General features: G+C 36.1%; 1 protein-coding gene across 2 annotated transcripts in view; it reads right to left on the bottom strand.

Annotated features, from left to right (window-relative positions):
• GBE1 (1,4-alpha-glucan branching enzyme 1) overlaps window positions 1-23801 on the bottom strand; it is a 143408-nt gene that overhangs the window by 8164 nt on the left and 111443 nt on the right. The window contains exons 13-16 of one of the 2 annotated variants that reach the window (XM_032096931.1): window positions 11679-11863; window positions 10440-10570; window positions 3485-3602; window positions 1653-1700 (exon numbers count right to left, since the gene is read on the bottom strand). In XM_032096931.1, the coding sequence (XP_031952822.1) occupies window positions 1653-1700; window positions 3485-3602; window positions 10440-10570; window positions 11679-11863 (482 nt within the window). The remainder of the gene's footprint in view (window positions 1-1652; window positions 1701-3484; window positions 3603-10439; window positions 10571-11678; window positions 11864-23801) is intronic. The other variant, XM_032096941.1, reaches the window with a different exon arrangement.

Here is a 23801-nt window from a genome sequence, read left to right as displayed (position 1 = left end):
CAGAAAAAAGACAGCACTGGGGACAACAGAAAAGGAATACTCTGACATCTATTTATTTTTTTAACTAATTGGAATGAACTACAGAAAAAGTAAATCTATGGAAGTTGAAATATGTTAAGCAATTATATTTCACAATAAATCATATACTACTTTTCCAATGACACAACATCCTCTGCAATATTCCACTTAGCCTTATTACTCAGTTCTGTTGGTGCACAAAGTATAACCCCCCTCCATTTTCATATAAATCCAAACTTTTGCTGGGGTACAAAAAATTTGGTAGGACACTTATTGATAGCTAGCTCTTTCCTACAGTAAAATTCAGTCAAGTTGGATACCTTAGAAAAGACCAACAAAACATTTTGAGTGACATGTTATTAAAATATTATACTACTTCTTCCCCCTGCCCCACACCTAAATTTCACATCCAACCACAAAAGCCAAATTCGTTACCAACAAATGAATTAATCCCTAAAGGGGCACTAAGATCTGGCAGGGGTTGAAATGTGTGTGCAGCACTTAATTTACATCTTGCAAAGAGATGATGAGACATAAGCAAGACTAAAGGTTTATAGAAGCATTCAAAAAGCACACATCTTTTATAAAACATACCCCAAAAAAGACAAGTATGAGAATACCACAGTGGAATTGTAAACAGAAATGAAGCTGTGGTAAAAAGTGACAAAATGGTTCACAGCTCGTTATTAGAAAGTTTGATTACATGGAATGTTATGTACATTTCATATATTTGTTAACAATCCATTATAAAAAAGCAGTGAAATGGAAAAATTAGTACAATTATTTAAATAAGTCATATTACAAAGGAAATTTCTGTGCACTTTCTATGGCATTTTCAGGGTGTTTCTGATGATTTTGAATTCTGGCCCTCTAATAGCTTTACTAAACAAGCCTGAAAACTGTACAGTGAAATGCTCAGCAGCACTTACAAAGCTTCATCTTCTTCCAGGATTCTTTGCTCCAGGAATTTCATATCTCCCTTCTTCTCATTTTGATATGCCACCTTGAATATTTCTTTTATTAGGTGATTTTTTTAGAATGAATCATGTCACATTTAATCTTCTATTTTTGTAACGCATTTGGGTGCTATTTAAGCTTGACTTGAGAAGCAGAATTATTGCATATGATTTCATTTTGTCACGACCCTCTGGACATGTTTTGCTGACAATGTTTACTCATACACCTTAAGGGAGGTGCATCTGTCATTAAAAAACTACCTCCTTGAAGTTTGTGGTGGAGGAGGAACTAAAATTTTTGAAAGAACAAACTTAAGTCTCATGCATTATGAAAAGAGAATAAAATAATTATTAAATGGCAGGAAAATAACTTCTATGAGTTTATCAGGGTGGCATCATACATTACTTCAAAAGAAATCTGATGGGAGGACTTTTGAGTTGGATTTTAGAAACTGCATATAAGCCTAAAGAAACACCTAAACAGGACAAATTACCCAATAACTTCAATGTAAATTGCTACTTAAAATAAAACATCTTTGTTTTACTGCAAAATAGCAGCTGGAGGCATTTACTGTAACTTCTGTTCTTCCTTACGTGAAGATCTATTTGCTGAATTTAGGTTTTCCAGGTTTTTTTCCCCAGTTACTTTTACTCGGTGTCCTTTCACTGGTATTTTACCTTTATTTGGTGCATGGGGCATCCTCTGGGGGGTTGGCTGAAGGTGGTCTGTGAATTGTGAATATGAAGGACGTGAGAGAAAGTTTACCTGACCCACGCTGCTGGGTTTGTTTCTTACCTAGAGGTGCCATTGCCATGCCACAGCTTATGCTGCACAAGTGCGTTTGCTGCTGTGTTTGCCACATGCCTTATCTTCCACATGCTCCTAACAAACAGCAGCTTCACATTCTGTCATTCTTTTTTCTGCCTTGGATGGCTTGCACTCACCATCAAACGGACCAAATGTGAAATATACATTCCGAATTACAGTTAGTTGGCTTGCAAAAGTTAGTGATAGATAATTAAGATGCTCTCCAATCACCTAGGCAATGTATTTGAATTGGGCACATGAAGCAAGAATTCTGGAAGCATTACTTTGCTACATAACCTTCAGGAATGAAATCCTAGACCTTTCATTTCAAATTAGCACAAATACTTACCCATGTTATGAGGACATTGTCACATGCAGATACTTTAAAAAAAAAACCACAAAAAACCATTCCTAAGATCCTTTACACCAAGCACAACGAAAGCACAAAAAATTTTTATGTAATGAAATTATTTTAAATCAGGCAAATGAAAGAAATGCCAATACTCTGGATACAGTGAAAGAAAGAGAGGGAGAGATTAGAAGTGACAATCATTCTCAGGAGTTTAGATCTCATGAGAAAAGTTTAGATGTGACATTAGAAATTCATGTTCCGTTCTGCCATGGAAGAGGAGTGGCCCACACAAATCAGTGCAAATGCTCCATTTTTGCAGGCTCTTAAGGTTACAAGTGTAACTTATTTGCAGGTATTCATGTGTACCAATATACCTGTGCATAGAGACACATACCCCTCACCCACACAAATGTTTTAAGTATAAAAATCTACTCAGCAATATAAGTGTTTCGAGAATTTTTTCAGTGAACTCTTGCCTTAATTCTCAGCCTTTTTGAATCTTATTTTCTTGTGCTTGTGAGCATACAGACATATGTGAATGCATAAAGAATGGGAAATATGTGCACATATATATGTATACATAAAGAATGGGGAAAATATAGTATTCAAATTGCTAATTGTAATGATTCTGATTTCAAGAGCAATTAAGAAAGGTAGAGTTTTATTAGTGACCACCTCAGCTAACAGAAATTGCATGCAAGGATATGTCTCCCAGTTCATCTCAGGTGATTTGTTGGAAAGTCTTTGTCCATTACTCATACCACTTTAGAGATCTTTGAAATTCTTGATGTGAACAGAGAAATTCTGTTCCATTTGGCAAAGTTTTTCTGTAAACTGAGTCGGAAAAAGCTAGTTGGCAAACGCATGATTTGCTCTAATTCTTAGAGTTAAGCACATGATTTTAAGACAGCAAACCAAGATTCAGTTTCTGCAGAGCTTCAAACAAAGCAAGCATGAAGATGGAGTTTCTCAGACATGAATATAAAGCAAATTATAATATCAAGGATAGTAACTCAAAAGCATATTAGTATATTAGTAGGTTTTCATGCATGTTGGCAAGGAACACTGTGCGCCAGACACTGCAAAAGTGCATGGAAATATAAAAGTAAGGTTGAAAGAGAAAAATTAGTTAACATTATTGATTAAAATCAAATCATAATGTTATTATCTCTACTGTATTTAGACAAAGGTTAATTTCAGGAAATAAATTAAAATTTCCCCCTCTCCCAGATACTAGAATAGACTCCATATTTGCCCAAAGAATTGCAAGACTTACACAGATTAAAGTAGAATTTAAAAAAGCAAACAAACCCCCTCCAAACAAACCAACACCCCAAACAATTTACTTACCATAATTGAATTAGGTCGATAATTGTGAGGATATTCTTCAGAGAAGTACTCTGTATTGTGGTCCAGCCTTTGATGCCCTCCATATTCTCCAGCATCAGAATCCAGAAGGATTTTATACTTAAAGGCAACTGTTAAGGAACTGTGCCAAATTACTCTTAAACAGGAAAGAAATCAAAGCAAAAAATCTAGAACTGCAGGAATGGAAACATGCTGATATATTCAATATAAAGCAAAAATCATAACAAACCTAAGAGTGGAAAACCATTCAGAACACATAGAAGTCATATGAAGTTTTGTCCTGAAAATTTAACTCTAGCATAGTGACTCCTATGAAAGAGAGTACCTGCCAGTGTCTTCTGCAATCTGCCATGAATGATAAGTTTATTACATTACATCAGATATGCACAGCACTTCAGGTGACAAACTAGACTAAAAATGTACCACTAAACAAAAGGATGCATTTGAATTGCATTTAAGAAGTAACATAATTGTGACCATCAAAATCCATCGGTATTTAGCAATATTTTACAGTCTGTCAGAATCTGATCAAGTGTCAATGAGAAAAGCATGTAATTTTACAGAAGAAAACCCCACAACTCCTTTGAGAGTCTTCTGAAAAAAAAAGTTTGAATTATTACAGCACAGAGGAACAAAAGAAAGAATATATTCTAAGAGAAGTCTTTTTAAGAGACAAACATTCTGACTGGAGTTGTTAAAATGGGTTGAATTATTTAACAAAGTGTAGCAATGAGTTGGAATACCTGTAGTTACTTAAAAGGATTCTAACTGATTAAGTGAAAAATAAAAGATAAAGTTGAAACAATAAAGTCAGAAAACATAAGGAAATAAATGGGGAAATAGAGATCTAACTCATGTTCAAAAGTCAATTTTTTCTTATATGAGACAAAACCAAATAGAATATTTTAATTTTTTTATTATTTCAGTACGTTGTATTTTCTTGATTGGACATAATTAAAGCATCTTTTTCCCTCCTGAAATTACAACAGAAAGCAATCCCCATTGCCCACCACCTAAAAAAGAGAGGGAAATAACAGTGCTCTATAACCCACAATCTGCTTCCTCTATTCTAAGCTGTGGAAGAATCTTATTTTCCTAGAGCTTGTATTTAATAGGATTAGGGATGAGTGAAGCAACACTCTTTCAAAAAAGTCAGTGGTTCTCAAGCTGTTCTTGGGCTTCTGTGTTTGCTCAACCTTTTGAAAACAGTCCTGCTCAAAACCTGAAGGATTGTGATATAAACAGAATTGTTTTCAAGTCTCTTTACACAGTTCCATCAGATGAGCTGGAAAATTTCCCAACCACCAGCCTTATTGATTGAAATCTCTAGTGACAAGGAAGGCTGAAGCATGACATCACACAGAAGTAACCACAAATTTACTCTGAGACACTTCAGTCTAGAAGATTGCAATGAAGAAAAGTAAATGCACATGAGGAAAAGAGCAAAGCTGTCAATTATCTCCCAAACCATGAATGGTAACTAATCCCTTCCCCACAAGTGTTTGCAGCAAAATGAAGGAATGGTCCAAAACTGCCAAGCTAGTTGTTGAGTTCTACAGGGCAGGTGCCCAAAGATCCTCATGCTTGTTATCTTTCCTTATTAAAAAAAAAAAAAAAAAATTTGGAAAATTATACTTTGCCAGCTTCAGTCCTCAAAGGCCTTCATGTGCACACCACACGCACCTCTCCCCTCCTTTATCTTATAAACACATTCAAATTACCATCCATTTGTTGTCATGTACAACAAGCAAAGCCACAAAAATACAAGATCTAGTCACTCTGCAGTGTCCTTTCAGCAGCAGCAATGTCTGCTACTGTTCCACTACATTTTTTATTAACATGGCAGGAGAATGTCTCCATGGAGCACTTCACGGCTTGCATCTGTGATCTACACTACACATTACATTTAATAAGTTATCAATGTTGTTGAAAGTCCTTACATGTTTAATGATTCCCTTAAAACTATTTACAGCAAATGCCATCGTTATGGCCATGCTGTTTTAAAAACAATTCATAAAATTATGTCTGTATTTCCAGAGAGCACTGCTGAAGTTAATATCACCATGTCTTCACACATATACAGCCTATTTGGTGTAAATACTGTTAACCAGATCCTGAATAATGGGGTCACAAAAGAATTTTAAGATCTTAACAAATTAGATATTTGTCTGGGAAAAATAACTGGTTTGGTAAACATGTGCATTTGCCTTCCAGCTTAAAGCCTCACAAAAAAGTCAGTTTTCACATTTCAGAATTTTTCAGGCATCTAGTTCTCTGAAGATTACTTTCACAAAAATGTTAAACAACAGATGTACATTTTAACTAAGTACATAATAGAAGGATTTTTTTATGCAGTGAGGTCTCTTTTGTTTTAGTGACAGTGTTGGAAATACTAGCCTGTATTCTCACTGGAAAAAAAAAACCTGAAAAAACCAAACTGATTTCTGTTCAGTTTGGTGCTCCAACTAAACTTCCTACCCACTACAAGGGAGGAGAGCAGCAAAAGCAATGAACCCTTGTATAGATAGAGCTGAAAATGGAAAAACTGACACATTATCTACCATATTAATTACTGAATTACTGTGCTTTCACAATGTTTTGAAATACATATTTTAACACAATTTTTAAATTTAATCTTCTACATGTTTAGTGACACATTTGCAAAGTAAATGCAAATCATACAATAGGATAATTCGTATTTTTTCCAACACTTACTGCTGATAAAAGAATCAAAGTGGTGCTTGTGGGGGTGATAGAGTCTAAAGTGATTTGGCCATTTTGTTTTTAATAATTCTTGAATTTCACTGAAAAACTAGCATAAATAATTTCAAGATGAAGGGTACCACTGTTGCTCCTCTCCACACACTGTTAATTTTGAAGACTAAGGATTCAACCTAGAAGTGACAAAAAGCATATGGAGAGTATTTGGCTAAATTTTGTAATGAAGTTAAACACCTTGGCCTGATAAAATTAAGCTCAGGATATTTCAATGACAGTTGAAGCCATTTAAGCACTCGACACATGCACAAGTACTGAGAGGGAGGCAGTACTGTCCCTTTTTGCTTCAGCCAAATATGATTTTTGTTTAAACCACATGTAAATTTAGAAATACATCAATTCATGTTGCTTGGTGATTATAAACATAAAATGCAGATTTACTTTTAAGCCAAGATAACAAACTTTGTTAAAAAAGAGGGGGATACATACATATAGCTTCATTTTAATGAGACTTCCAACACAGATGAAAAATTATTTAACAAAATCTAGTGTGGAATCTCAAGGAAGGAAAAGGAGTCGTTTCTGAAATCTTTAAGTCCCTTTTCTGTTATTTCTCCATCCTTTCAGCCATGTTCCTTTTGAATAGAGGAAAGAAGGTTTCCATATTGAATTTTCACTGCAGACTGGCCTTGGAATCCAAGAACTATCCTACAGAAAGGCCTAGGTAGTATTAAAAACATAAAATCAGAAAACTTATGAATGGTTTTCCTGTTAACATTCAAAGTTTTATCTACAACCAGAAAACTAGAGACAGCTGACCTAGATGTTGATTATTCAGCTACCTCAAAACTGAAGCAAATTAGGCAGAAATAATTTGTTAGTTCAAGCTGCCTTTCTCATGAAAAGGCTTCTGAAAGAGCATAATTTATGAAGTAAAATTCCAGCATAAGCACAGAAATGTTTTTTTCTTTTTCCTTCACATGACTCAGAAATCGGGCACTAGAATATACCACTCTGATACTTACACAGACTCCGTCTTCTCCCATGCAGATCAAAGATGCGTTCCCACATTAGTATGCTATATTTCTTATTCACACCTATTAACCTTAAGTATCAACTACCTTGATGGAATTCAGTATTTGACTGATCCTAAATTAAGTCCTTTGTCTCAACGTGCCAGAATTCTACCAGGCAGGGACAGTTACACAACCGCACTTCAAAGCGGTGTCTTTGCCTCCAGCACTCGCATGCCACTGACTCATTTAAATGACCTTCCTTGTTCATTAGAAGCTCGAGGTGCACGCTGTAAATGTCAGAGAGCCTGAATTAATGTGGGGATTTTTTTTAAAAGTATGCTTTTGCAGCACTTTGATGACAATATTTGTGATTCCTCAGGTTGAATCTAGCTATTTGCTTATGGACAACTCTGACTTCAAATCACAGAATATCCTGAGTTGGAAGAGAGACACTAGGATCCAAGTACAGCTCCTGGTCCAGCACAGGACAGCCCCAAGAATCACACTTGCCTGAAAGCACTGTCCAAATGCTCCTGATCTCTGTCAGGTTTGGTGCTGTGACCACTGCCCTGGGGAGCCTGGTCCAGTGACCAACCACCCTCTGGGTAAAGAACCTTTTCCTAATATCCAATCTAAATCTGACACAGCTTCATACCATCCCCTCAGACCCTGTCACTGCTCAACAGAGAGAAAAGATGAGTACCTGAATGTCCTTATGAACCCTAAATTCATGCCACTCTGGTATTCATTCAGTCTGGGACTACAATGCTTTGCAATACATGCTATGCAAAAATGGCAACATGTAAAACGAAGAAAGCACTCTTTCCCATGTCATTTTTTTCCTGCTTTAGCAGTATATGACAACATCAAATGTCAAAATACAAACAGAGATAAGCTAGCAGCAATTCATACTGCTCAGCATTTATGGACTCCCATGCTCACACATAAAATTAAGGTCTCATACCTTGAATTCCTCACACCAAGGTACAGAATCTTAGGAGAACAAGTCGTACAACACAGCAACTGAATGTCAAGGAAAATAAGTCAAGAGTGAAGACTGAAGTATAAGGAGGAAGGAAAAACTGACCCCAAACCGACTGTGACTTTTCATATAGACATTGACTGGCTGAATATCCACAGAAAGACTTTCCAAACCAGGTGGGACCAGCAGAACTCTAATGTCTATTGCCTACAACTTCTCTTATAAAAGTAGAATTACCTTTGTTATGCTAACAGCCTATGAACACAGAACAGCTGAAAGAAGAATGACAATTTCAGTGAGTTCAGAACAGAGGACTCCCTACAAAAATGCAGGCCAGGCAGGAAGCTCTGTACCTTTAACATACCTGTTAACATATCTGAGAAGCTCTATATAAAAGAAGCTTATATATCACTACAATATACTGATAGTCAAAGCTGTCCTTAATAAAGGCAAATTTAATGACAAGTGTTGTATGCACTCATTTGACTAGTTCAATCCACAAAACAAACTCAAACCTAAGCAGTGAAAGGATCATCCCATTTCCCACAATTCCCAGTATCATTCAGAAAAATGTTTAATTAAAAACCATTTAATCAATATATTACAGCAATTTGTCTCTTCTGGCTTATAACAGCAAAGGGTATCAAATTAAAAATCCACTAACTTATCAAAAGAAACAAACTGACTAACAACAAACTATTGCTTTTAGGTACTTCCTCTTCATGTCCAAGTTTCAAAGAGATCATAAAGAATTCCTTTTCAAGTGGAGAAGTTGTTCTGAGGATTTATTAGCACGGTACCATACGTCCTAGTAATAGGACATACTTTTTTGAAGTCTTAGGTTAAATGGTTCCATTAAAAAACTATACATAAAATTCATGGTTCTAATAGCAGGAGAGAAGTTAGGAAAAAATCCTAATCAACATTAAAACACCTCAACATATTTAAAGAAAATAGATAAGGAAATTCCCCTAGATACTAAATAGCTCCTCTGCTCTTCTCTGGTGAGCTCTCCCTCCCACAAAGTACTGTGTGCAGCTCTGGGATCCTCAAGATAGGAAAGACATGAACCTGTTAGAGAGAGTCCAGAGCAGGCCATGAACGTGATTAGAGGGCTGTGAAGACTTAAAGAGTTGAGGTTGTTCAGCCTGAAGAAGAGAAGGCTCTGGGGAGACCTTACTGCAGCTTTCCAGTACCTGAACGGGGCCCAGAAGAAAGCTGGGGACAAACCTTTTATCAGGGCCTGTTGTGCTAGGACAAAGGGGAATGGTTTTAAACTGAAGGAGGGTCAATTCAGACTAAATATAAGAAAGAATTGTTTTACACTGAGGGTGGATAAACACTGGAACAGGTTGCTCAGGGAGGTGGTGGATGCTCCATTCCTGAATACATTCAAGGTCAGGCTGGACAAGCAACCTGATCTAGTTGAAGATAGCCCTGCTCACTGCAGGGACAAGATGGTGTTTAAAAAGTCCCTTCCAACCCAAACTATTCTACGATTCCGTGACTGAACTAAAGCAACTGAAATGCGGAATTACCCAGAATGGCTGATAAATAAAGAGTAGGCTAAAACTGGAACTTTAAACTGTCAGCGCTTTAAACTGTCACAGTACAAGTCACTAAGCTGTGTTTGGCAAAGAAAGAAACTGAATTTGGGCAACTAAAATTCCTCCTGAAAATCAGCTTTAATTTTTGGAATCTCCCTCAACACTCAGAATTTGGACAGAAATGCAAAACCAACCAATTATTTGAGTATTCATTTACTGCTCAGCTGATCTAAGAGCACATTCTCAGTCCACCCAGTTTTAAAGTAGAAATGTACAAATACAAACTTCCTGAAGGTTTTCACTAATGCACTTTCCTGTGTGACTCCATGCACAGAATCATCCCACTGTAGTGGCTGTCTGTAGTTTATTTAGGAAGTGGGAGTTACTTGCTTTTTCATACCTCAACAGAATTCCAAAAAAACAAAGTATCACAAGCCTTTATATTGCAATTTTTTACTTTTGCTTTCTACGAACTTATCTCTTATGAAGAAAACAGATTTCTAAATTATCTTTTTGCTCTACACAAAGAATTAAAGCAAGATTATATTGGTGACAAATAAGTGATTTCTTACCTTTTAACTACAGGTTGTATTCATATTAGAAAAAAAAGAAATAAGATCAGCTTTCAACTTCTAAAATTTTCCTCACAAGCAAAACAGTATAGAAAAGGATATTTTCCTGGTGTTTCAATACCCACTCTGTAGTCCACATAACTTTGGTATGGATGGAAGTTGAAAATAAAAATGAGACCTGCTCTCTCAAATGCTATGACCTTATTGGATTCATGCTTTTCACTCACATAGGCCTAGGGGAAAAAAACAAATCAACACCTTAAAATATTTCATTTCTAACTAAATTAACAAAACCAAGAAAAACCCCACTGCTTCTGTACCTCATTTCAAGGAATATAGGTAAATATTCAAGTGACAGAGATAAAGGAATTAACATCCAAAATGAAATCGTTTATCTATGAAATGTCATATAAAGTTTTTGATTACTAAACTCTAGCTTACTTTTTATAAGGCAACGTAAAATTAAGGAGGTAGAACCCTGCTCAGCACAGAGCACTTGAAAAATTCTTGCTCAAAGATTGGTAACATGGTCCTTCCATCACACTTGCCTTTAGTAAAAAATGGATTTCTTTTTGTCAAATGAAATCTTCAACCTACTTGTTATGGGGATCTGCATCACATACACTGTTATTAACTTGGAAAATGAAGCACTGGATGCGTTTTTTTTGGTTGTGTTTTAGAAATCTGTGTAAGAACCAGGTTTGATAAGCCACATTAAACTGCTGCACATACCACCTTTGTTCTATTTGCTCAAGCCATTAATAAATAAGTAGATATCAATTTTTAAAAAAAATCTCTAAAGTGGATTTCATACTATGACTAGTATGAAATAATTAAATACTGAGAAATGATAATAATTGAGCTTCTTTCATAAAAATTACAGTGTGATACTAGTGTAAAAAATGCAAATACGGAAGTGGCAGGCTGAGAACTGGGAAACTATAACTTACACTAGTCTCTATTGAGAGTTTTTCCTCAGAAATGGAGTAATTGTCTTTATAAAGTGTAGTGTCAGAACAATTTATTCTTTTTGAAAGCAATTCTTGGATTGGATTACGGACAATTTTATAGTCTGCTTTATCCAATCCACAGATACTAAATAAAAATAGGAAAAATAATAGGAAAAGACCATGCTATGAAGCTAAAACAAGACTGTTTCCGGTTTCTATTATCTGTGGAAGATATTTCAGTGCCATGTTTTGACAACTTGAAATACATGATGAGGCATTACACAGCGCACTACAGTGTTTAAAATTTCAGCATGCAAATTTGGGAATGTTGTTACTCTACACATGTACTCAACTGGTGACTAAAACTTACCACGTTGTATATACAGCTTACCTGGGGAGATGCAAGCCAGCCAAATCTTTCCTCCAATTTATTCATATCTCTATCAAAGGCATTTAGGAATTTATAGCGAAGAAGATCATCCTCAGTAAGATTAAACTGTCTTCTGGCATAGTGATAGCTCTCATTATTCCCTATTCTGGGGAAGTCAAGCCATTCTGGATGTCCAAATTCATTACCTGTATTTAAAAATATTAAGGATCTGTGAAATCACATGCTAAGAATACACTAAGCCTGCAGAAGCAAAATATATTAATGTGTATTTCCTTTCTACAAGTTTTAAATTCCACAGAATCTGCTTCCATACATAAACCAGTCATTTTATTATTATGTCTCTCATTTATTAATACGTCTCTCAGAACTTCCATTCATGTTAGCAAGTTTGTTTGGCCATTAAAACCACAAGAGCAAAATATCCATGGACTCCAGGGGAAGTACAAAGTGATGAAAGAATTGTAAACTCCATGCTATCATGCCATGCTTTAAAATTTCCCGAAAATATTTGTGTGTAGCTAAGTGCCATTATGTCTCAATTTGATTTTCTATAGTAGTAGCTTCACAAGTCTGCCAGTCTCAACCAGATTATCTAGCCCACAAAACTACTGAGCAGACTTCTCTTGAAGACAAAGAACAGGTTTATTCGGACTTGGATCACATTCAAAAAGAAGGAAAATGTTGACATTTAATCAAGAAAAAGTTTAGCTTCTCTTATGTAGAATTTCCAAAGCAAATCTCAGCTGTTAAAGCTAAAGATTCAAAGCAAGACCTCATTTGGGACTGAATATTTTGAGTGACTTTAATGTATCCAAAGTTTTCTTGGTTGATATACTGTCATTATTACAGTTTGAGACAACTCCAAATGCATTTAATAATTCTAACTCATGCTATGACCTGCTGTCCTGCAGACTCTCAGTCATTTTGGACTATTCATTTGATACAGGATTAAAGGGTATCAATTACCTTGCAAGCTAAACACTCATTTCACAGGCCATGACAGTTGATTCACGACAAACATTTCACAGATTAGACACACCCCACTCACCATAAACGTGTACCTGGAAATATGTATAGAAAGTAACATGATGAAACTTAAGAGGCCTTGTACTAAAACAAAAAAAAAGAACAGAAAAAGAAAAATCCTCACATTTCTACGAACTGTTACTCAGCTTTTTTCAATGAACTGGAGCTCTGTGGGCCAACAAAGGGCAGGGATACCCAGGGAAGACAAAAGATTCTTGGCTGGTTACCCAGCATGTGCATCTACCACCCATCTGCTGGCCCACCTAGCTGGCACTGCCTAAAAGGCCTGGAGGATACAGGCAGCAGTGACAACTATGAACTTCAATTTGTGAAGTGATTTTTATAATTCCATGCTTCACAGGAACAAAGAAATGAACAGAGAATAAAAGACAAAAGCCTCATATATATTTAGGAGAATCCTTCAGAGTGGTATCCGCTTTGTAAACGAACTGACAAGTTGTAAATTAAATTTCCTATTCAAAAGCTAAACCACTAAATTTCATATTCAGCTCAAAACTGGAGACAAATACAAAAGAATCAGAATCACAGCAGGACTTTCAAAATGACCTTGGAATAATGCTGGACTGAGCTCTTAAACTGTGCTAACAATACGGTTTGGAAAATGAGGAAAGCTATTGCTACAAAACAGACACTGTATCTAACCAAATTCAGTATTCTCTGAAGAGCTAGGCAAGGTATTACCTTCTTTCATGATTTGCACACTATTGAAAAGATGAACTACATGAGATAGCTCAGCTAAAGACAGCAAAAAACATCAGAAAGTCAGAGATGATACATATCTTGAATTGATAGGCAAGGAAATCATACCTATTTGTTCAAGAAAAAAACAAAAATGGGGAAAATAAGCAATAGAAGATAGCAAATAAATTAGACTGAACTAGCCCATAATTTCCATGGACTATTTCACTGTAAGTAGAGCATGCTTCCTCCAGGTTTATAATGCATAACTCCCTCACGTCCACTTGCTTTGCCTATTTCCCCATCACAGTAACTAGTGTGGCTCCAGTGCTGTTTTGTTGTCTTGGCTTTTTGAAAAGAACAATGTAAGTGGAGCAAAATACTCAAAGCAGTCCTAATTTCCTAACTATTACTAATGGCTATTAAGAAAAAAAGGGAATTTAGCACAGTGCAATTTGACAAAAGACTAAGATACTTTCTGTTGCCAAAAACACAAGCCAAGGTCTAAACACTGCATGTACTTTGACAGTCTGTGTCTATGAGCACCGTCTGGACAATATGCTCCTGTTGTTGTACTAGTTGCTTGACTGTAAAAGGGTCACTTGGTTTCTCTTTATAGGAAGAAAACTTGTTCATAAATTGTAACAGAATGAATTCAAGTAGTTTTGGTTAGGTTTTTAAACTGTGGTAAAGGGAAAAGAAAGTAATATTTAGGATGCATCTGCATCTTGTGATGCATTAAGGCCATGCATCCTATAAAAACCCCCACATCTAATACTATTTTTTTTTAATTGCTATTTTTTACTAGTTTAACTTCATAACAAATGACAGGAAGGACTAGGAAAGGAAAGGCACAGATAAGTGACCAACTCTTATTTCTAGAGATAACTACTGGTTCAATAAGTGTGAAGCATGATCTGCCTCCTTCTCCATGTTACACTTCTCATCTCTGACAAGAATCAGCAACATTCACTTCTATGTTTAGAGGCTTTCACAACTATCAAGAAGAACTACCGGGATTCCTTTTCCTCCCATTACTTTGCTGTTTGTAAGTGTCCAAACTACAGATTGACAAGAAGCCAGCTGCCACAAATGATGCAAATCAAGACAATGGAACTAACACGGGGGAGGCAGAGAACAAAGCTGAAATTAACTGAAGTTTTGATTAGAGAAACAAAACAAAGACAAATCCTTGAAGAGCAATGCATGCTAATTTTATCTAGGGATTAACTGAAGTTTGCTGTTTCCTGCATATTGTGCACACTGGACAACTTTATTATGTACAAGATTTCAAGATCACAATTCCAACAAATAAATTAACTTTCTACTACCATAATGAAAATTTATGTCACCCTTGTTTATGAGGCTAGAAATGCATTTACACCACAAAGGAGTTGGGCTGCTGTGGATTCTTTTGAAGTTGCACCCCACAGGTCATTAAAGTTTTCTTGATTTCTCTTCTTTAGACATCTTTAGTAGCAATTCTCTCTCTAAGAATAAGCAGAACTGAAGGGATATTTAAAAGATGGAGCAGGCAGTTTAAAGAGATGCCTGTTATTTGGAGTTGTTTGCATTTTGAATTACATATGACGCTAAATACTTTAAAAATAGTTAAAACAAGTAGTTTATTTCATACAACAAAGGTAAGAAGTTTAGTTAGGTGTATAAGGCTAAACAAGGTTTTAAATGATCTAAAACACTACAAAAAGTTCCTATTTAAAGCTGATGAGCTGGAGACTGGACACATTGGGACAAAATTCCAACAGCTCCACCTTAAAGTATATCTATCAATGTACGTGGAGTTACACCAATTTACAGAAGCCAGATAATTAAGTCATCCAGGAGCTGTAACTGGTTTGAATTTAACTTCAGTGCCTTTGTGAACGATGACAACAGTGCAACAATTTGCAGGCTACAAATAGAATCAATGTAAATCAGATCTAGATAGCATATGGTATTTGTCATTATTTCAAACAATAAACACTTCAAACAATGAATCTTCATTTTCTCTCGTTGCAAAGCTCTTGGGTGTTAAGTAATTCTGATACTCTGTATTTACTCATATTTGTACCAAATCTTCTTAACATTCATTACTACCAAACCCAAACAATAAACACTATACTGCCTCTGAATGATGAGAGAATGAGCCTCACTGTAAGCATTCCTTTAGTCTTGTAATCCACGCAAAAATAAAGTGAAATTCCAAATGGACTCCTGAAACACCTGGGTTAGATGCCACGAAGACTTTAATATTTTTTTTAATCCTCTAGCATTGGTATTCAATGACATATTGGGTCAGACAAGACTAACAAAACCAATTTAGGCAAATTATATTTTAACTTCTGCATAAAATCCAGGCTAGAGGAAATCTCTAGCATGAGGTAATGGTAGAGAGGGCAATTGGTAAAGCCAGTTCTGTGAAAAACTGTATTTTTCTCCCATTTTCTGAAAATACCAGATATTGTCTCCTCCCAAATTATGAAAGATAAAAATCAGGATGAACACCGTATTTGCTTTGCAGCTTGGATCTTCTGTATTTCCTAGGGGAGAAGGGAGGGAATACTTAACCTTCCCTGTATTAAAGGATTGAAGAATGCATCTCCTCTGGGGTGATACAGTCACAAGGAAACACAAGGATACCTCCAATGTACCCAAGACACGGGAAAGGATTGAGTCCTTAAAATGCTTGCCCTAAATCACACAGGGACACAGTACTCTGTGCAGGGATACAGTTCCTGTTGCTTCTCTCCCATTCCCACTTCCCATCAAGGGTTGCTCTGTCTTCACTCATTTCCTACTGATGTTTAAAAAGTTGGGAGTTACTGTACCACACAGTTTTATAACATTGATAAAATAGTTCCAGCTCCTTAAAGGAGATAATTTTTCAGTCGTTCCAACAAAAATGCCAACCATACTAAATGGCATTGCTCAGTTCTCAGATGTTGAACCCACATCTCTCTTTTGTCAGATCAATTACAGAAAAAAAAACCAAAACCAAATAACAAGAAATAAAGCAATTCTCCTCAGAAGCGCCAACTCTGTACCTGTATTAGGAAGGGCTGGATGGCTGAGAAGATTTCTTACACAGAGGAGTAAGCAGGCACGGGCATAGTAGGCAAGACATGGCATTGCTTACCATGATTTATTTTTCAACAGAAGCAAGCACATGATGGCTATGCCCACATGCTGGTACTTAGCAGAACTATATTTACATAGGAAAAAACCCCAACATTTATCTGGAATAAATTATCCTTTCATTTACTTATGTTTAGTGTTCCATCAAAGGAATATTCAATAAAATATTAGTGGCCTCACTGACAACAGTATTCGGTTCCCAAATGAATGTTTTCCCTTGATTGTTTACTGGGCAGAACAAGAGCTACTGCAGTTCACACTAACATACAAGAAAAAAAAAAAAGAGTATCAAGAGAAGTTACCTACACGAGAAAGGATCTTGAGAGGATAATTATTTTATTAATCCACTCTTTGAAACTTGCAGGCCTCAAAGTTTACATTTCAGCCCCCTTTTTCCAGTGTAGAATAATATATGTCTGACATACAACTTACTCAACCCCCTCATATAGTATTTAAAACAATAAAGTATCAGTTAAACTCTTTGGGGTGCTTTTACACTGAAACAGTTGCCATTTTGCTGTTTCCTATTAGCTGCATCCTGGTAAAAACAAGAGATGACTTTGATACCGTGACATTTCCACCAGGCTCTACGTGAACACGCACAGTATACATTATTTAGTCAGGTTTGGAGCTCTTCCAAGAGCTCACTAAAATATTTAAGAACAACAATATTGCACAACACATTGAAAAGGTTAAAAAAAAAAAATAAAACAACACAAACAGACAAAACCCCCCCCCAAATCTAACAAAAGTATATAAATCAGTATCAATAAATTTTTTCAACAGAAGATGCAGTCAGAGAAGTTCTAGCTAAAACTTTCAGCATGGTGCACTGCCAAATATTGACTGGTACCACAACTCACAGGTTAATGGGCTTACAAAGTGAATTTAGGACAAGACTGGAACAGAAAGAGGTCCAAGAAAGCTGGCAAGTCTTTCACCCTGGGATATTCAACAACTAGCAGTTTTCTTTCTGGTGTCAGTAAGAATTTCATTGTCTAATTTTGAAAAAGCATATAAAAGATTGAGAAAGAAGATGTAAACTGAAGAAAAAGACCATTTAAACAGTATTTAATGCATAAGAAAGTTAAAGCTTTTTATGTTAAGTAAATAAAAAATGAAAGTTCAGTATTATTGTTCTTGTTACAGGAATAAATCTAATTACTTAAATAACTATGCATTTGCTAACAGCACAAAATGAGAAAATTTGAAATTAAAATTTGGAATAAACTTTAAGCAAAGTAGGGGGAAAAATAGGCAACCTAAAATAGATGTCAGTAATCAAAACAGAAGGTGTATTGTGAGAAGGCCCAGTTTTCTTGAAACAGTACAAATCAGCCATCAGAGTATACTTCTGGTTGCAGGTCTAAAACACTTCTTACCTAATGTCCTCAAAAGAGTACATTCCCAAGATTCTTCCTAGACTCACATATCACTGCTTTGAGATTAAACCTTCTTTCTGCCAGCTGCCTCCTGCCCTGCACCTGAGGCTGGTTCAACCCTGCCATGCTGAGAATGTATTTATAAACTTCCTAAAAACATTTGCTTTAGAAAATATCAAGACCTTTGTAATTTTAAACATCTCTAATCTGCCACTGTTTCCAGTGAACCTGGGTACTAAGGTATTTTCAAAAACAGAATTATGTGATTACTGTAAAAGTCTTTGAAAAAGCACAGCATCATATCCTACACTACCTTTTCCTCAAAGAAATGGAAAACCCCAAACAGCCACTACAGCACCTGAAGTGGTACCTGGGCACTGTTGCACAGTTCTTAAAGAGTGCAGAGATCCTTGATGCACTCAGTCTCAAGGCTGCCAATGTTAAGACTCCTCTGATGCAGAAAACCAATCAGTGGTATTTCTAAGTTCCCATACCAGTTATGCTTTAATGCAGATAAGAAAATGGAGTTGTTTTCTGAATGTTACATAAGTGATTTTTGAATTTGGAAGATACAATAAGTGTTTTGTTTGCAGGAATCAGCAACCTGTTACTGTAATGTCTCCTGCTATGAACTTGCATATACACAAATACAAGTAAACATATTATATTAAAAAAAAGCAATCAATTGGTGCATTTGTTTCTACACACAATTCTACACAACACCTGAAATCTTAGGTGCAACTAACACCTAAGTTAAACCATACTTTAGATATACAAGGATATTTGCTTACGAGTTAGTTGGAACAAACAAACAAATGGCAAAATCAAGCAGAAAAATAGCTACAGAGTTAGGTGTACTGCAAGTGAGCTAGTCTTATTCTGGAATATTTCCAGTGTGCAATATTCTCCCTATAGGAGCCTCCACTGCAACAGGGACCAGGCTATCCCCATGTTTTACAGCAGTACATTCACTAACATTTAGGATGCGCTGCCTGTCTTCTTGCTCCTCAAACTCTTTGTGAAAATAACTGAGCAGAAGTTCCTGTTGGCAGATTATCACTGCTGTGTTCAAACGTATGCTCTCTAGATGTATGAGAGCAGCCAGGCTGAAACATGGCTTGCACTTCAAGCACAAGGTTGCAGAGTGACAGCCTTTACTCCAGGAGTTTGTTTCACATTGTCTGATCAAATTTCATTGATATCTGTTCATTCATAGATCTGCTTCACTTAATAAAGCTATCCTGGAGTTTGAGATGCCCATCTGTGAGCATGGTCCCCAGCAGGTCTTTCAAACATGTATGACATGTCCAAGCACTACACTTCATTTGGAGATATGGAACAAATGGGAAAGTGTGCAGAGCACCAAAGAGTAACAGAGTAATCTGATATATTTGTGCTCGATGACAGCTGAATGTGAACTTTCAGTGCTTAAACATTTTACACTCCAGCACAGTTCTGGTGAATATATTATTAACCAACCTGCTCTGAGTAAATACAATCCCTATAGAATCAGGTCTGGAAATAGTTTAGTCTTAGACATTTATCTCTGAGGTGAGTTGCAAAGATCAAAGGCCTTTTCCATGTCCTTGGACAAAGCAAAAATAAAAATATGCAGAAACCATAATGCAGAGTAAAATTCAATATCCTTTTCTTAAAATAAAAGTTTATAGAAAGAAAGGAGTATAAATTTTGATATCAACTTATAGAACTCTCATGCAGAAAATCTTGAATGTTAGCAGAGAATTTTACCACACTGAAAAGTGAAAAAATAGTAAAATGATTCTGAAATAAGCCACACATCATATTAGATAAGAAACTTTTTACATTAAAATCCTACCTTTCCATGTTCCTACTTCAGCAATGAAACATCATGGCAACACGTCAAAGAAGTTTTTGACCATAATTGTATTTTCCAATTAAATACTGTTCAGAAAATAAAGATTGGGAACATACAGATGTATTTTTCAGTTGTTCGATTACTATGGAGTTTGACAACACCACTCCAGCATAATATGTGGAGTGTTTGGTCATTAAACCCAAAACCATCATTAAGGAGAAAGGCAAATATTGTGATCCAGAATTGTATGTTAGCAGTGTTTCAGAATGCAGTAAGTCTTCCAAAATGACTTGCGAGCATTTTAAAGTCAGGTTTCTCTTACCGAGTGTCCTCAAATAATTTGTTTTAAGAAACAGAGTCACGCCAGCGAGCTGATAAAAAAGCATAGCCCTAGCAAAATCCAGACTTCCTACTGTTCAGAAGTGCGTTTTCTTTCTACAGTTACTTCAATTTCACTACTTTGCAAGAAGGCATTTGAGTTTTTATTGCACTTCTACCTCACAGCAAAAGAATGCATGAGATTGATGCTAAATAATCATGCACTGAGGAACCAAGATCATATCAGGTTAAGGTTTTGGGCGTTTTTGTTCGCAGTTTGGTTTTGCGTGAGATTTTTGTTATTGGTTTGTTTTTTTTACACAACAGATGAAAATAAATGCCAAGTACTGACTCTGGAAAAGATTAGCCAGCTACTCCTTTGGCTTCAAGGGCTACTTCTGAGGGATGAATGAAATATGAGCCATCTGTAAAACTCAAACATGCTGGGGAAAATATAAATACCAAAAAAAACCCCACCAAAATCCACATTTTGAGATTCACTTTGTTAATAGTTTAAAATAGTCCTGAGACAGGATATATCAGCTAAATAATTCATTTTTCTATACTTATTAAAGTAAATGTTATACCTGACAGTATACATGAGATAAGGAGATTCACGAAAATAACTGAATGTGTAGGAAAGAGGAAGCCTCAAGAGTTTCAAATTCTCATTAGACCTATGCCAAATTAAACAGTACATTTACATCATGATTCATTTTCCTTCTGTTTACTAGTAAATAAATAATCAAGTACCATAACCAGTTTAAACTCTATCAAGTGGAAATAATTTCCTGATTTTTCCTCTCACAATAATTTGACTCTTAATCTGGGAAGAAAATTAGCTTTGAAATACACTGATATTCCAAAGAACAAAACTGCTGCTTTGCTGGGCATTTCAAAAGCATATCCTCAATGGATGGTAAATACCTATGTTGGTATAAACATAATTGATGTGTATATTAGAAGAATGTCCCACATCAACTTATGTACTTTTTGCATTCATTGTTTCAGAGTCTTTTGCTTCCCCCCACTTCATCTTGTTCATTGTTAGCTTCACAGTTTGGGGCTTTTTTTGTTTGTTTTTGTTTTATGGGGGATTTTCTTAAGATACTCTTACATAAAAAATGCAAGATGATGAGTAGTTTATGTAAGACTCTAACCAGATGCTTGAAAGCAATTTTTCTAAGTCATGTTTATTTGTTTTAGCATTTTTCAAAACTCCTAGCATACAAATCTTACAGTGACAGCATAATTTGTTGCAAGATCTCTGCTCATTAGAGTCAGTCATAACCAGGATGTCTAAGTCAAGATTATTTGTATTGTTGGGTGGAGTTTTTCTTGGTTTTTTGGTGCTGTTTTTTTCTATGTGGAAATGGATCTTTAAATTTTCAAGTTTGGGGGTTTTTTTTAGAAAGAACAGGGAGAGATCAGGATTCAGGGGTCTCTAGTACTTTGCCATGCTACCAAAGGGGCAGGTTTTAAGAAGAGTCTCATCTGCCTGATAATCAACTAATTTACTTATGACTATTACTCTGTGTATTAAAGTCAACTGTTCTTGAATGGAAAATGCATGGCTTAAACTGAATGCCTTGTCTGTAAATGAGATCTATTAATGAAGTGCACAAAAGGTGTGTATTAATGAGAAAAACCTGTGATGATGTAATTCTGACCTGTTCAAGGTCGCAATTGCCCTGGTCTTCTCTCTCCTTCTTACTAGAATAGGGACCAAGTCTCATACAGTTCTCAAAGAGTCATTCTGAACTTCTTGCAAGACACAATGTGTCTATCAGACTGCACCTGAATAACGTTAAAAATCAGAATTCATTTAAAGTCATTGATATGTGCTGCTTCCACAAAAAACCTTAAGTCTTGGAATGCTCACTGCATCAGATTTTAAAATTTACCATAGATTTACAATTGCTTCATGGGGATGTTATGCATGCACATCTTACATGAAAGGAAGTGTCATAAAATTTGGTTTTTAAGCATCTTAAACCTGATCCTTGAGCCATCTTTAGTCACAAAAAAGGAAAAGTTAAAATATCATAGCAATATAACACTTGCATATTATTAAAATTCTTTTATGACTGTTTACAATGCCAGAAGAGGACAAAGAAAGGCTGTAATTAAGAGCCAGCCTCTGAAGAGCATCACTTTCTAATACTAATCTACAATTAGTTATACCAGACTAACTGCAGGTGTTCCAGTATGATTGGCACAGTGGGCTTGTGGAGACTGCAGCTACAGTTCAGGCTGGGGCCTGAGCTTTATACATATCCTGATGACCAAATGGGCTGGATTCACAATGTAAAGATAGTCTTGGCTCACCTGAACATTAACCAGTGTCAGCACAAGGGAGAAGTGGGAGAAGGAAAAAAAAAACAGAGAAAGAAAATAAAGCAAAGAAGGAAATAATTCAGATACAGACGAGCAGGCAACAGTTTTGAAAGCTGAAGCAAAACCACTGCTCAGACAAAAAAGGGACTTAAAGGAATTGGTACTGATGGCACCTTTGCTGCAAGCAGCAGGTGAATTATCAAACAGGCACCAAAATCTATAGGAACTGAGCACATTAATCCAAGAAGGTGTTCAACTTTTTTTGTGTTGGTTTTTTTTTTCTTTGTTTGTTTGGGGCTTTTTTTGTGGGTTTTTGTGGGTTTTTTTGTGGTTTTTTTGTTGTTTTGTTTTGGTTTGGATTTTGTCACTGTTGTTGTTTTTGTTATGTAAAGAGACAGGAAAAAATAAATTTCACAATATTGTGAAAACAGGCTTAAAACAAGTTGTGCATTAAAATTTAAAACATAATACAGAAACAAACCAGACTGTAGCAATAGTACCATAGCCTCTCAAAAAGCAGTTGTGGCCAAAAAATTCCTTTCTGCATGTTTAGTTATTCCTTCACATTCTTCTTCCCTTGTACTTCTGAACAGGGCATGCCTTAAAAATCAGCTTTAAGAGACATCAGAAGAGTTACAATATGCCCTGACTTAAGTGGCATGATTCCACTCCCATTCCTTTGGGTAATCACTCTCACCTCAGCCAGAAAGACTGGAGAAAAGATTATGGACATTTGCTCCCTAATAACAGGTCATTTGATAAAGAGCTTTTAAGAGGTACTCTGAGTATCATCATGCAGAGCTTCTGCCAATTTTCTATTCTGTCCACCAATTTTCAGGGCTTAATAGAGAAAATGTTTCAAACAACTGGGAAATCCAAGACCCAGTAACACACTCCATTTCCTGCTGATGGGCACATTACATAGGTAACTCCAGACACATAATAGCCTGTACATTAAGAACTCTAGTGTGGGGCACACAACTGAAAAGTGATCCAGTGCTCTTCCCCACCGTCCCTGTGGTGCAGGTGGGAGGGAAAGCTGCATTTTGGATGGTGGAAACCAAAAAAGGGATGACTGAACAAATGTCTTCATAGATAAGACCGCTAATTTTTGTCCAGAGTAATTCCCATAAGAAGGGAAGGTATCATGAAGTCAGATTGGTTATCTGTCTTCACACATGATTTTTTTCAAATACCTTTATTCAAAGGAGGTTAGGAAACAAGTAAGTAGCTGTAAAAGAACAGTCTAGAACTGTGAACTTTTGAGATTCAACTTCTAGTTAAAAGAGGTTCACCATGAGCCATCCCCTCTGTTCATTCCATCATCTCATGCTTCTTTATTTGCAGATGACAGCTATCCCTTCTGGCTTTGAAATTCAACAATTTGCT

This window comes from Corvus moneduloides, chromosome 2 (genome assembly GCF_009650955.1).
Source record: "Corvus moneduloides isolate bCorMon1 chromosome 2, bCorMon1.pri, whole genome shotgun sequence".
Lineage (NCBI taxonomy): Eukaryota > Metazoa > Chordata > Aves > Passeriformes > Corvidae > Corvus > Corvus moneduloides.
Note: the sequence above shows the minus strand (reverse complement) of the source record. Positions and strands in the feature narration are given on the sequence as shown.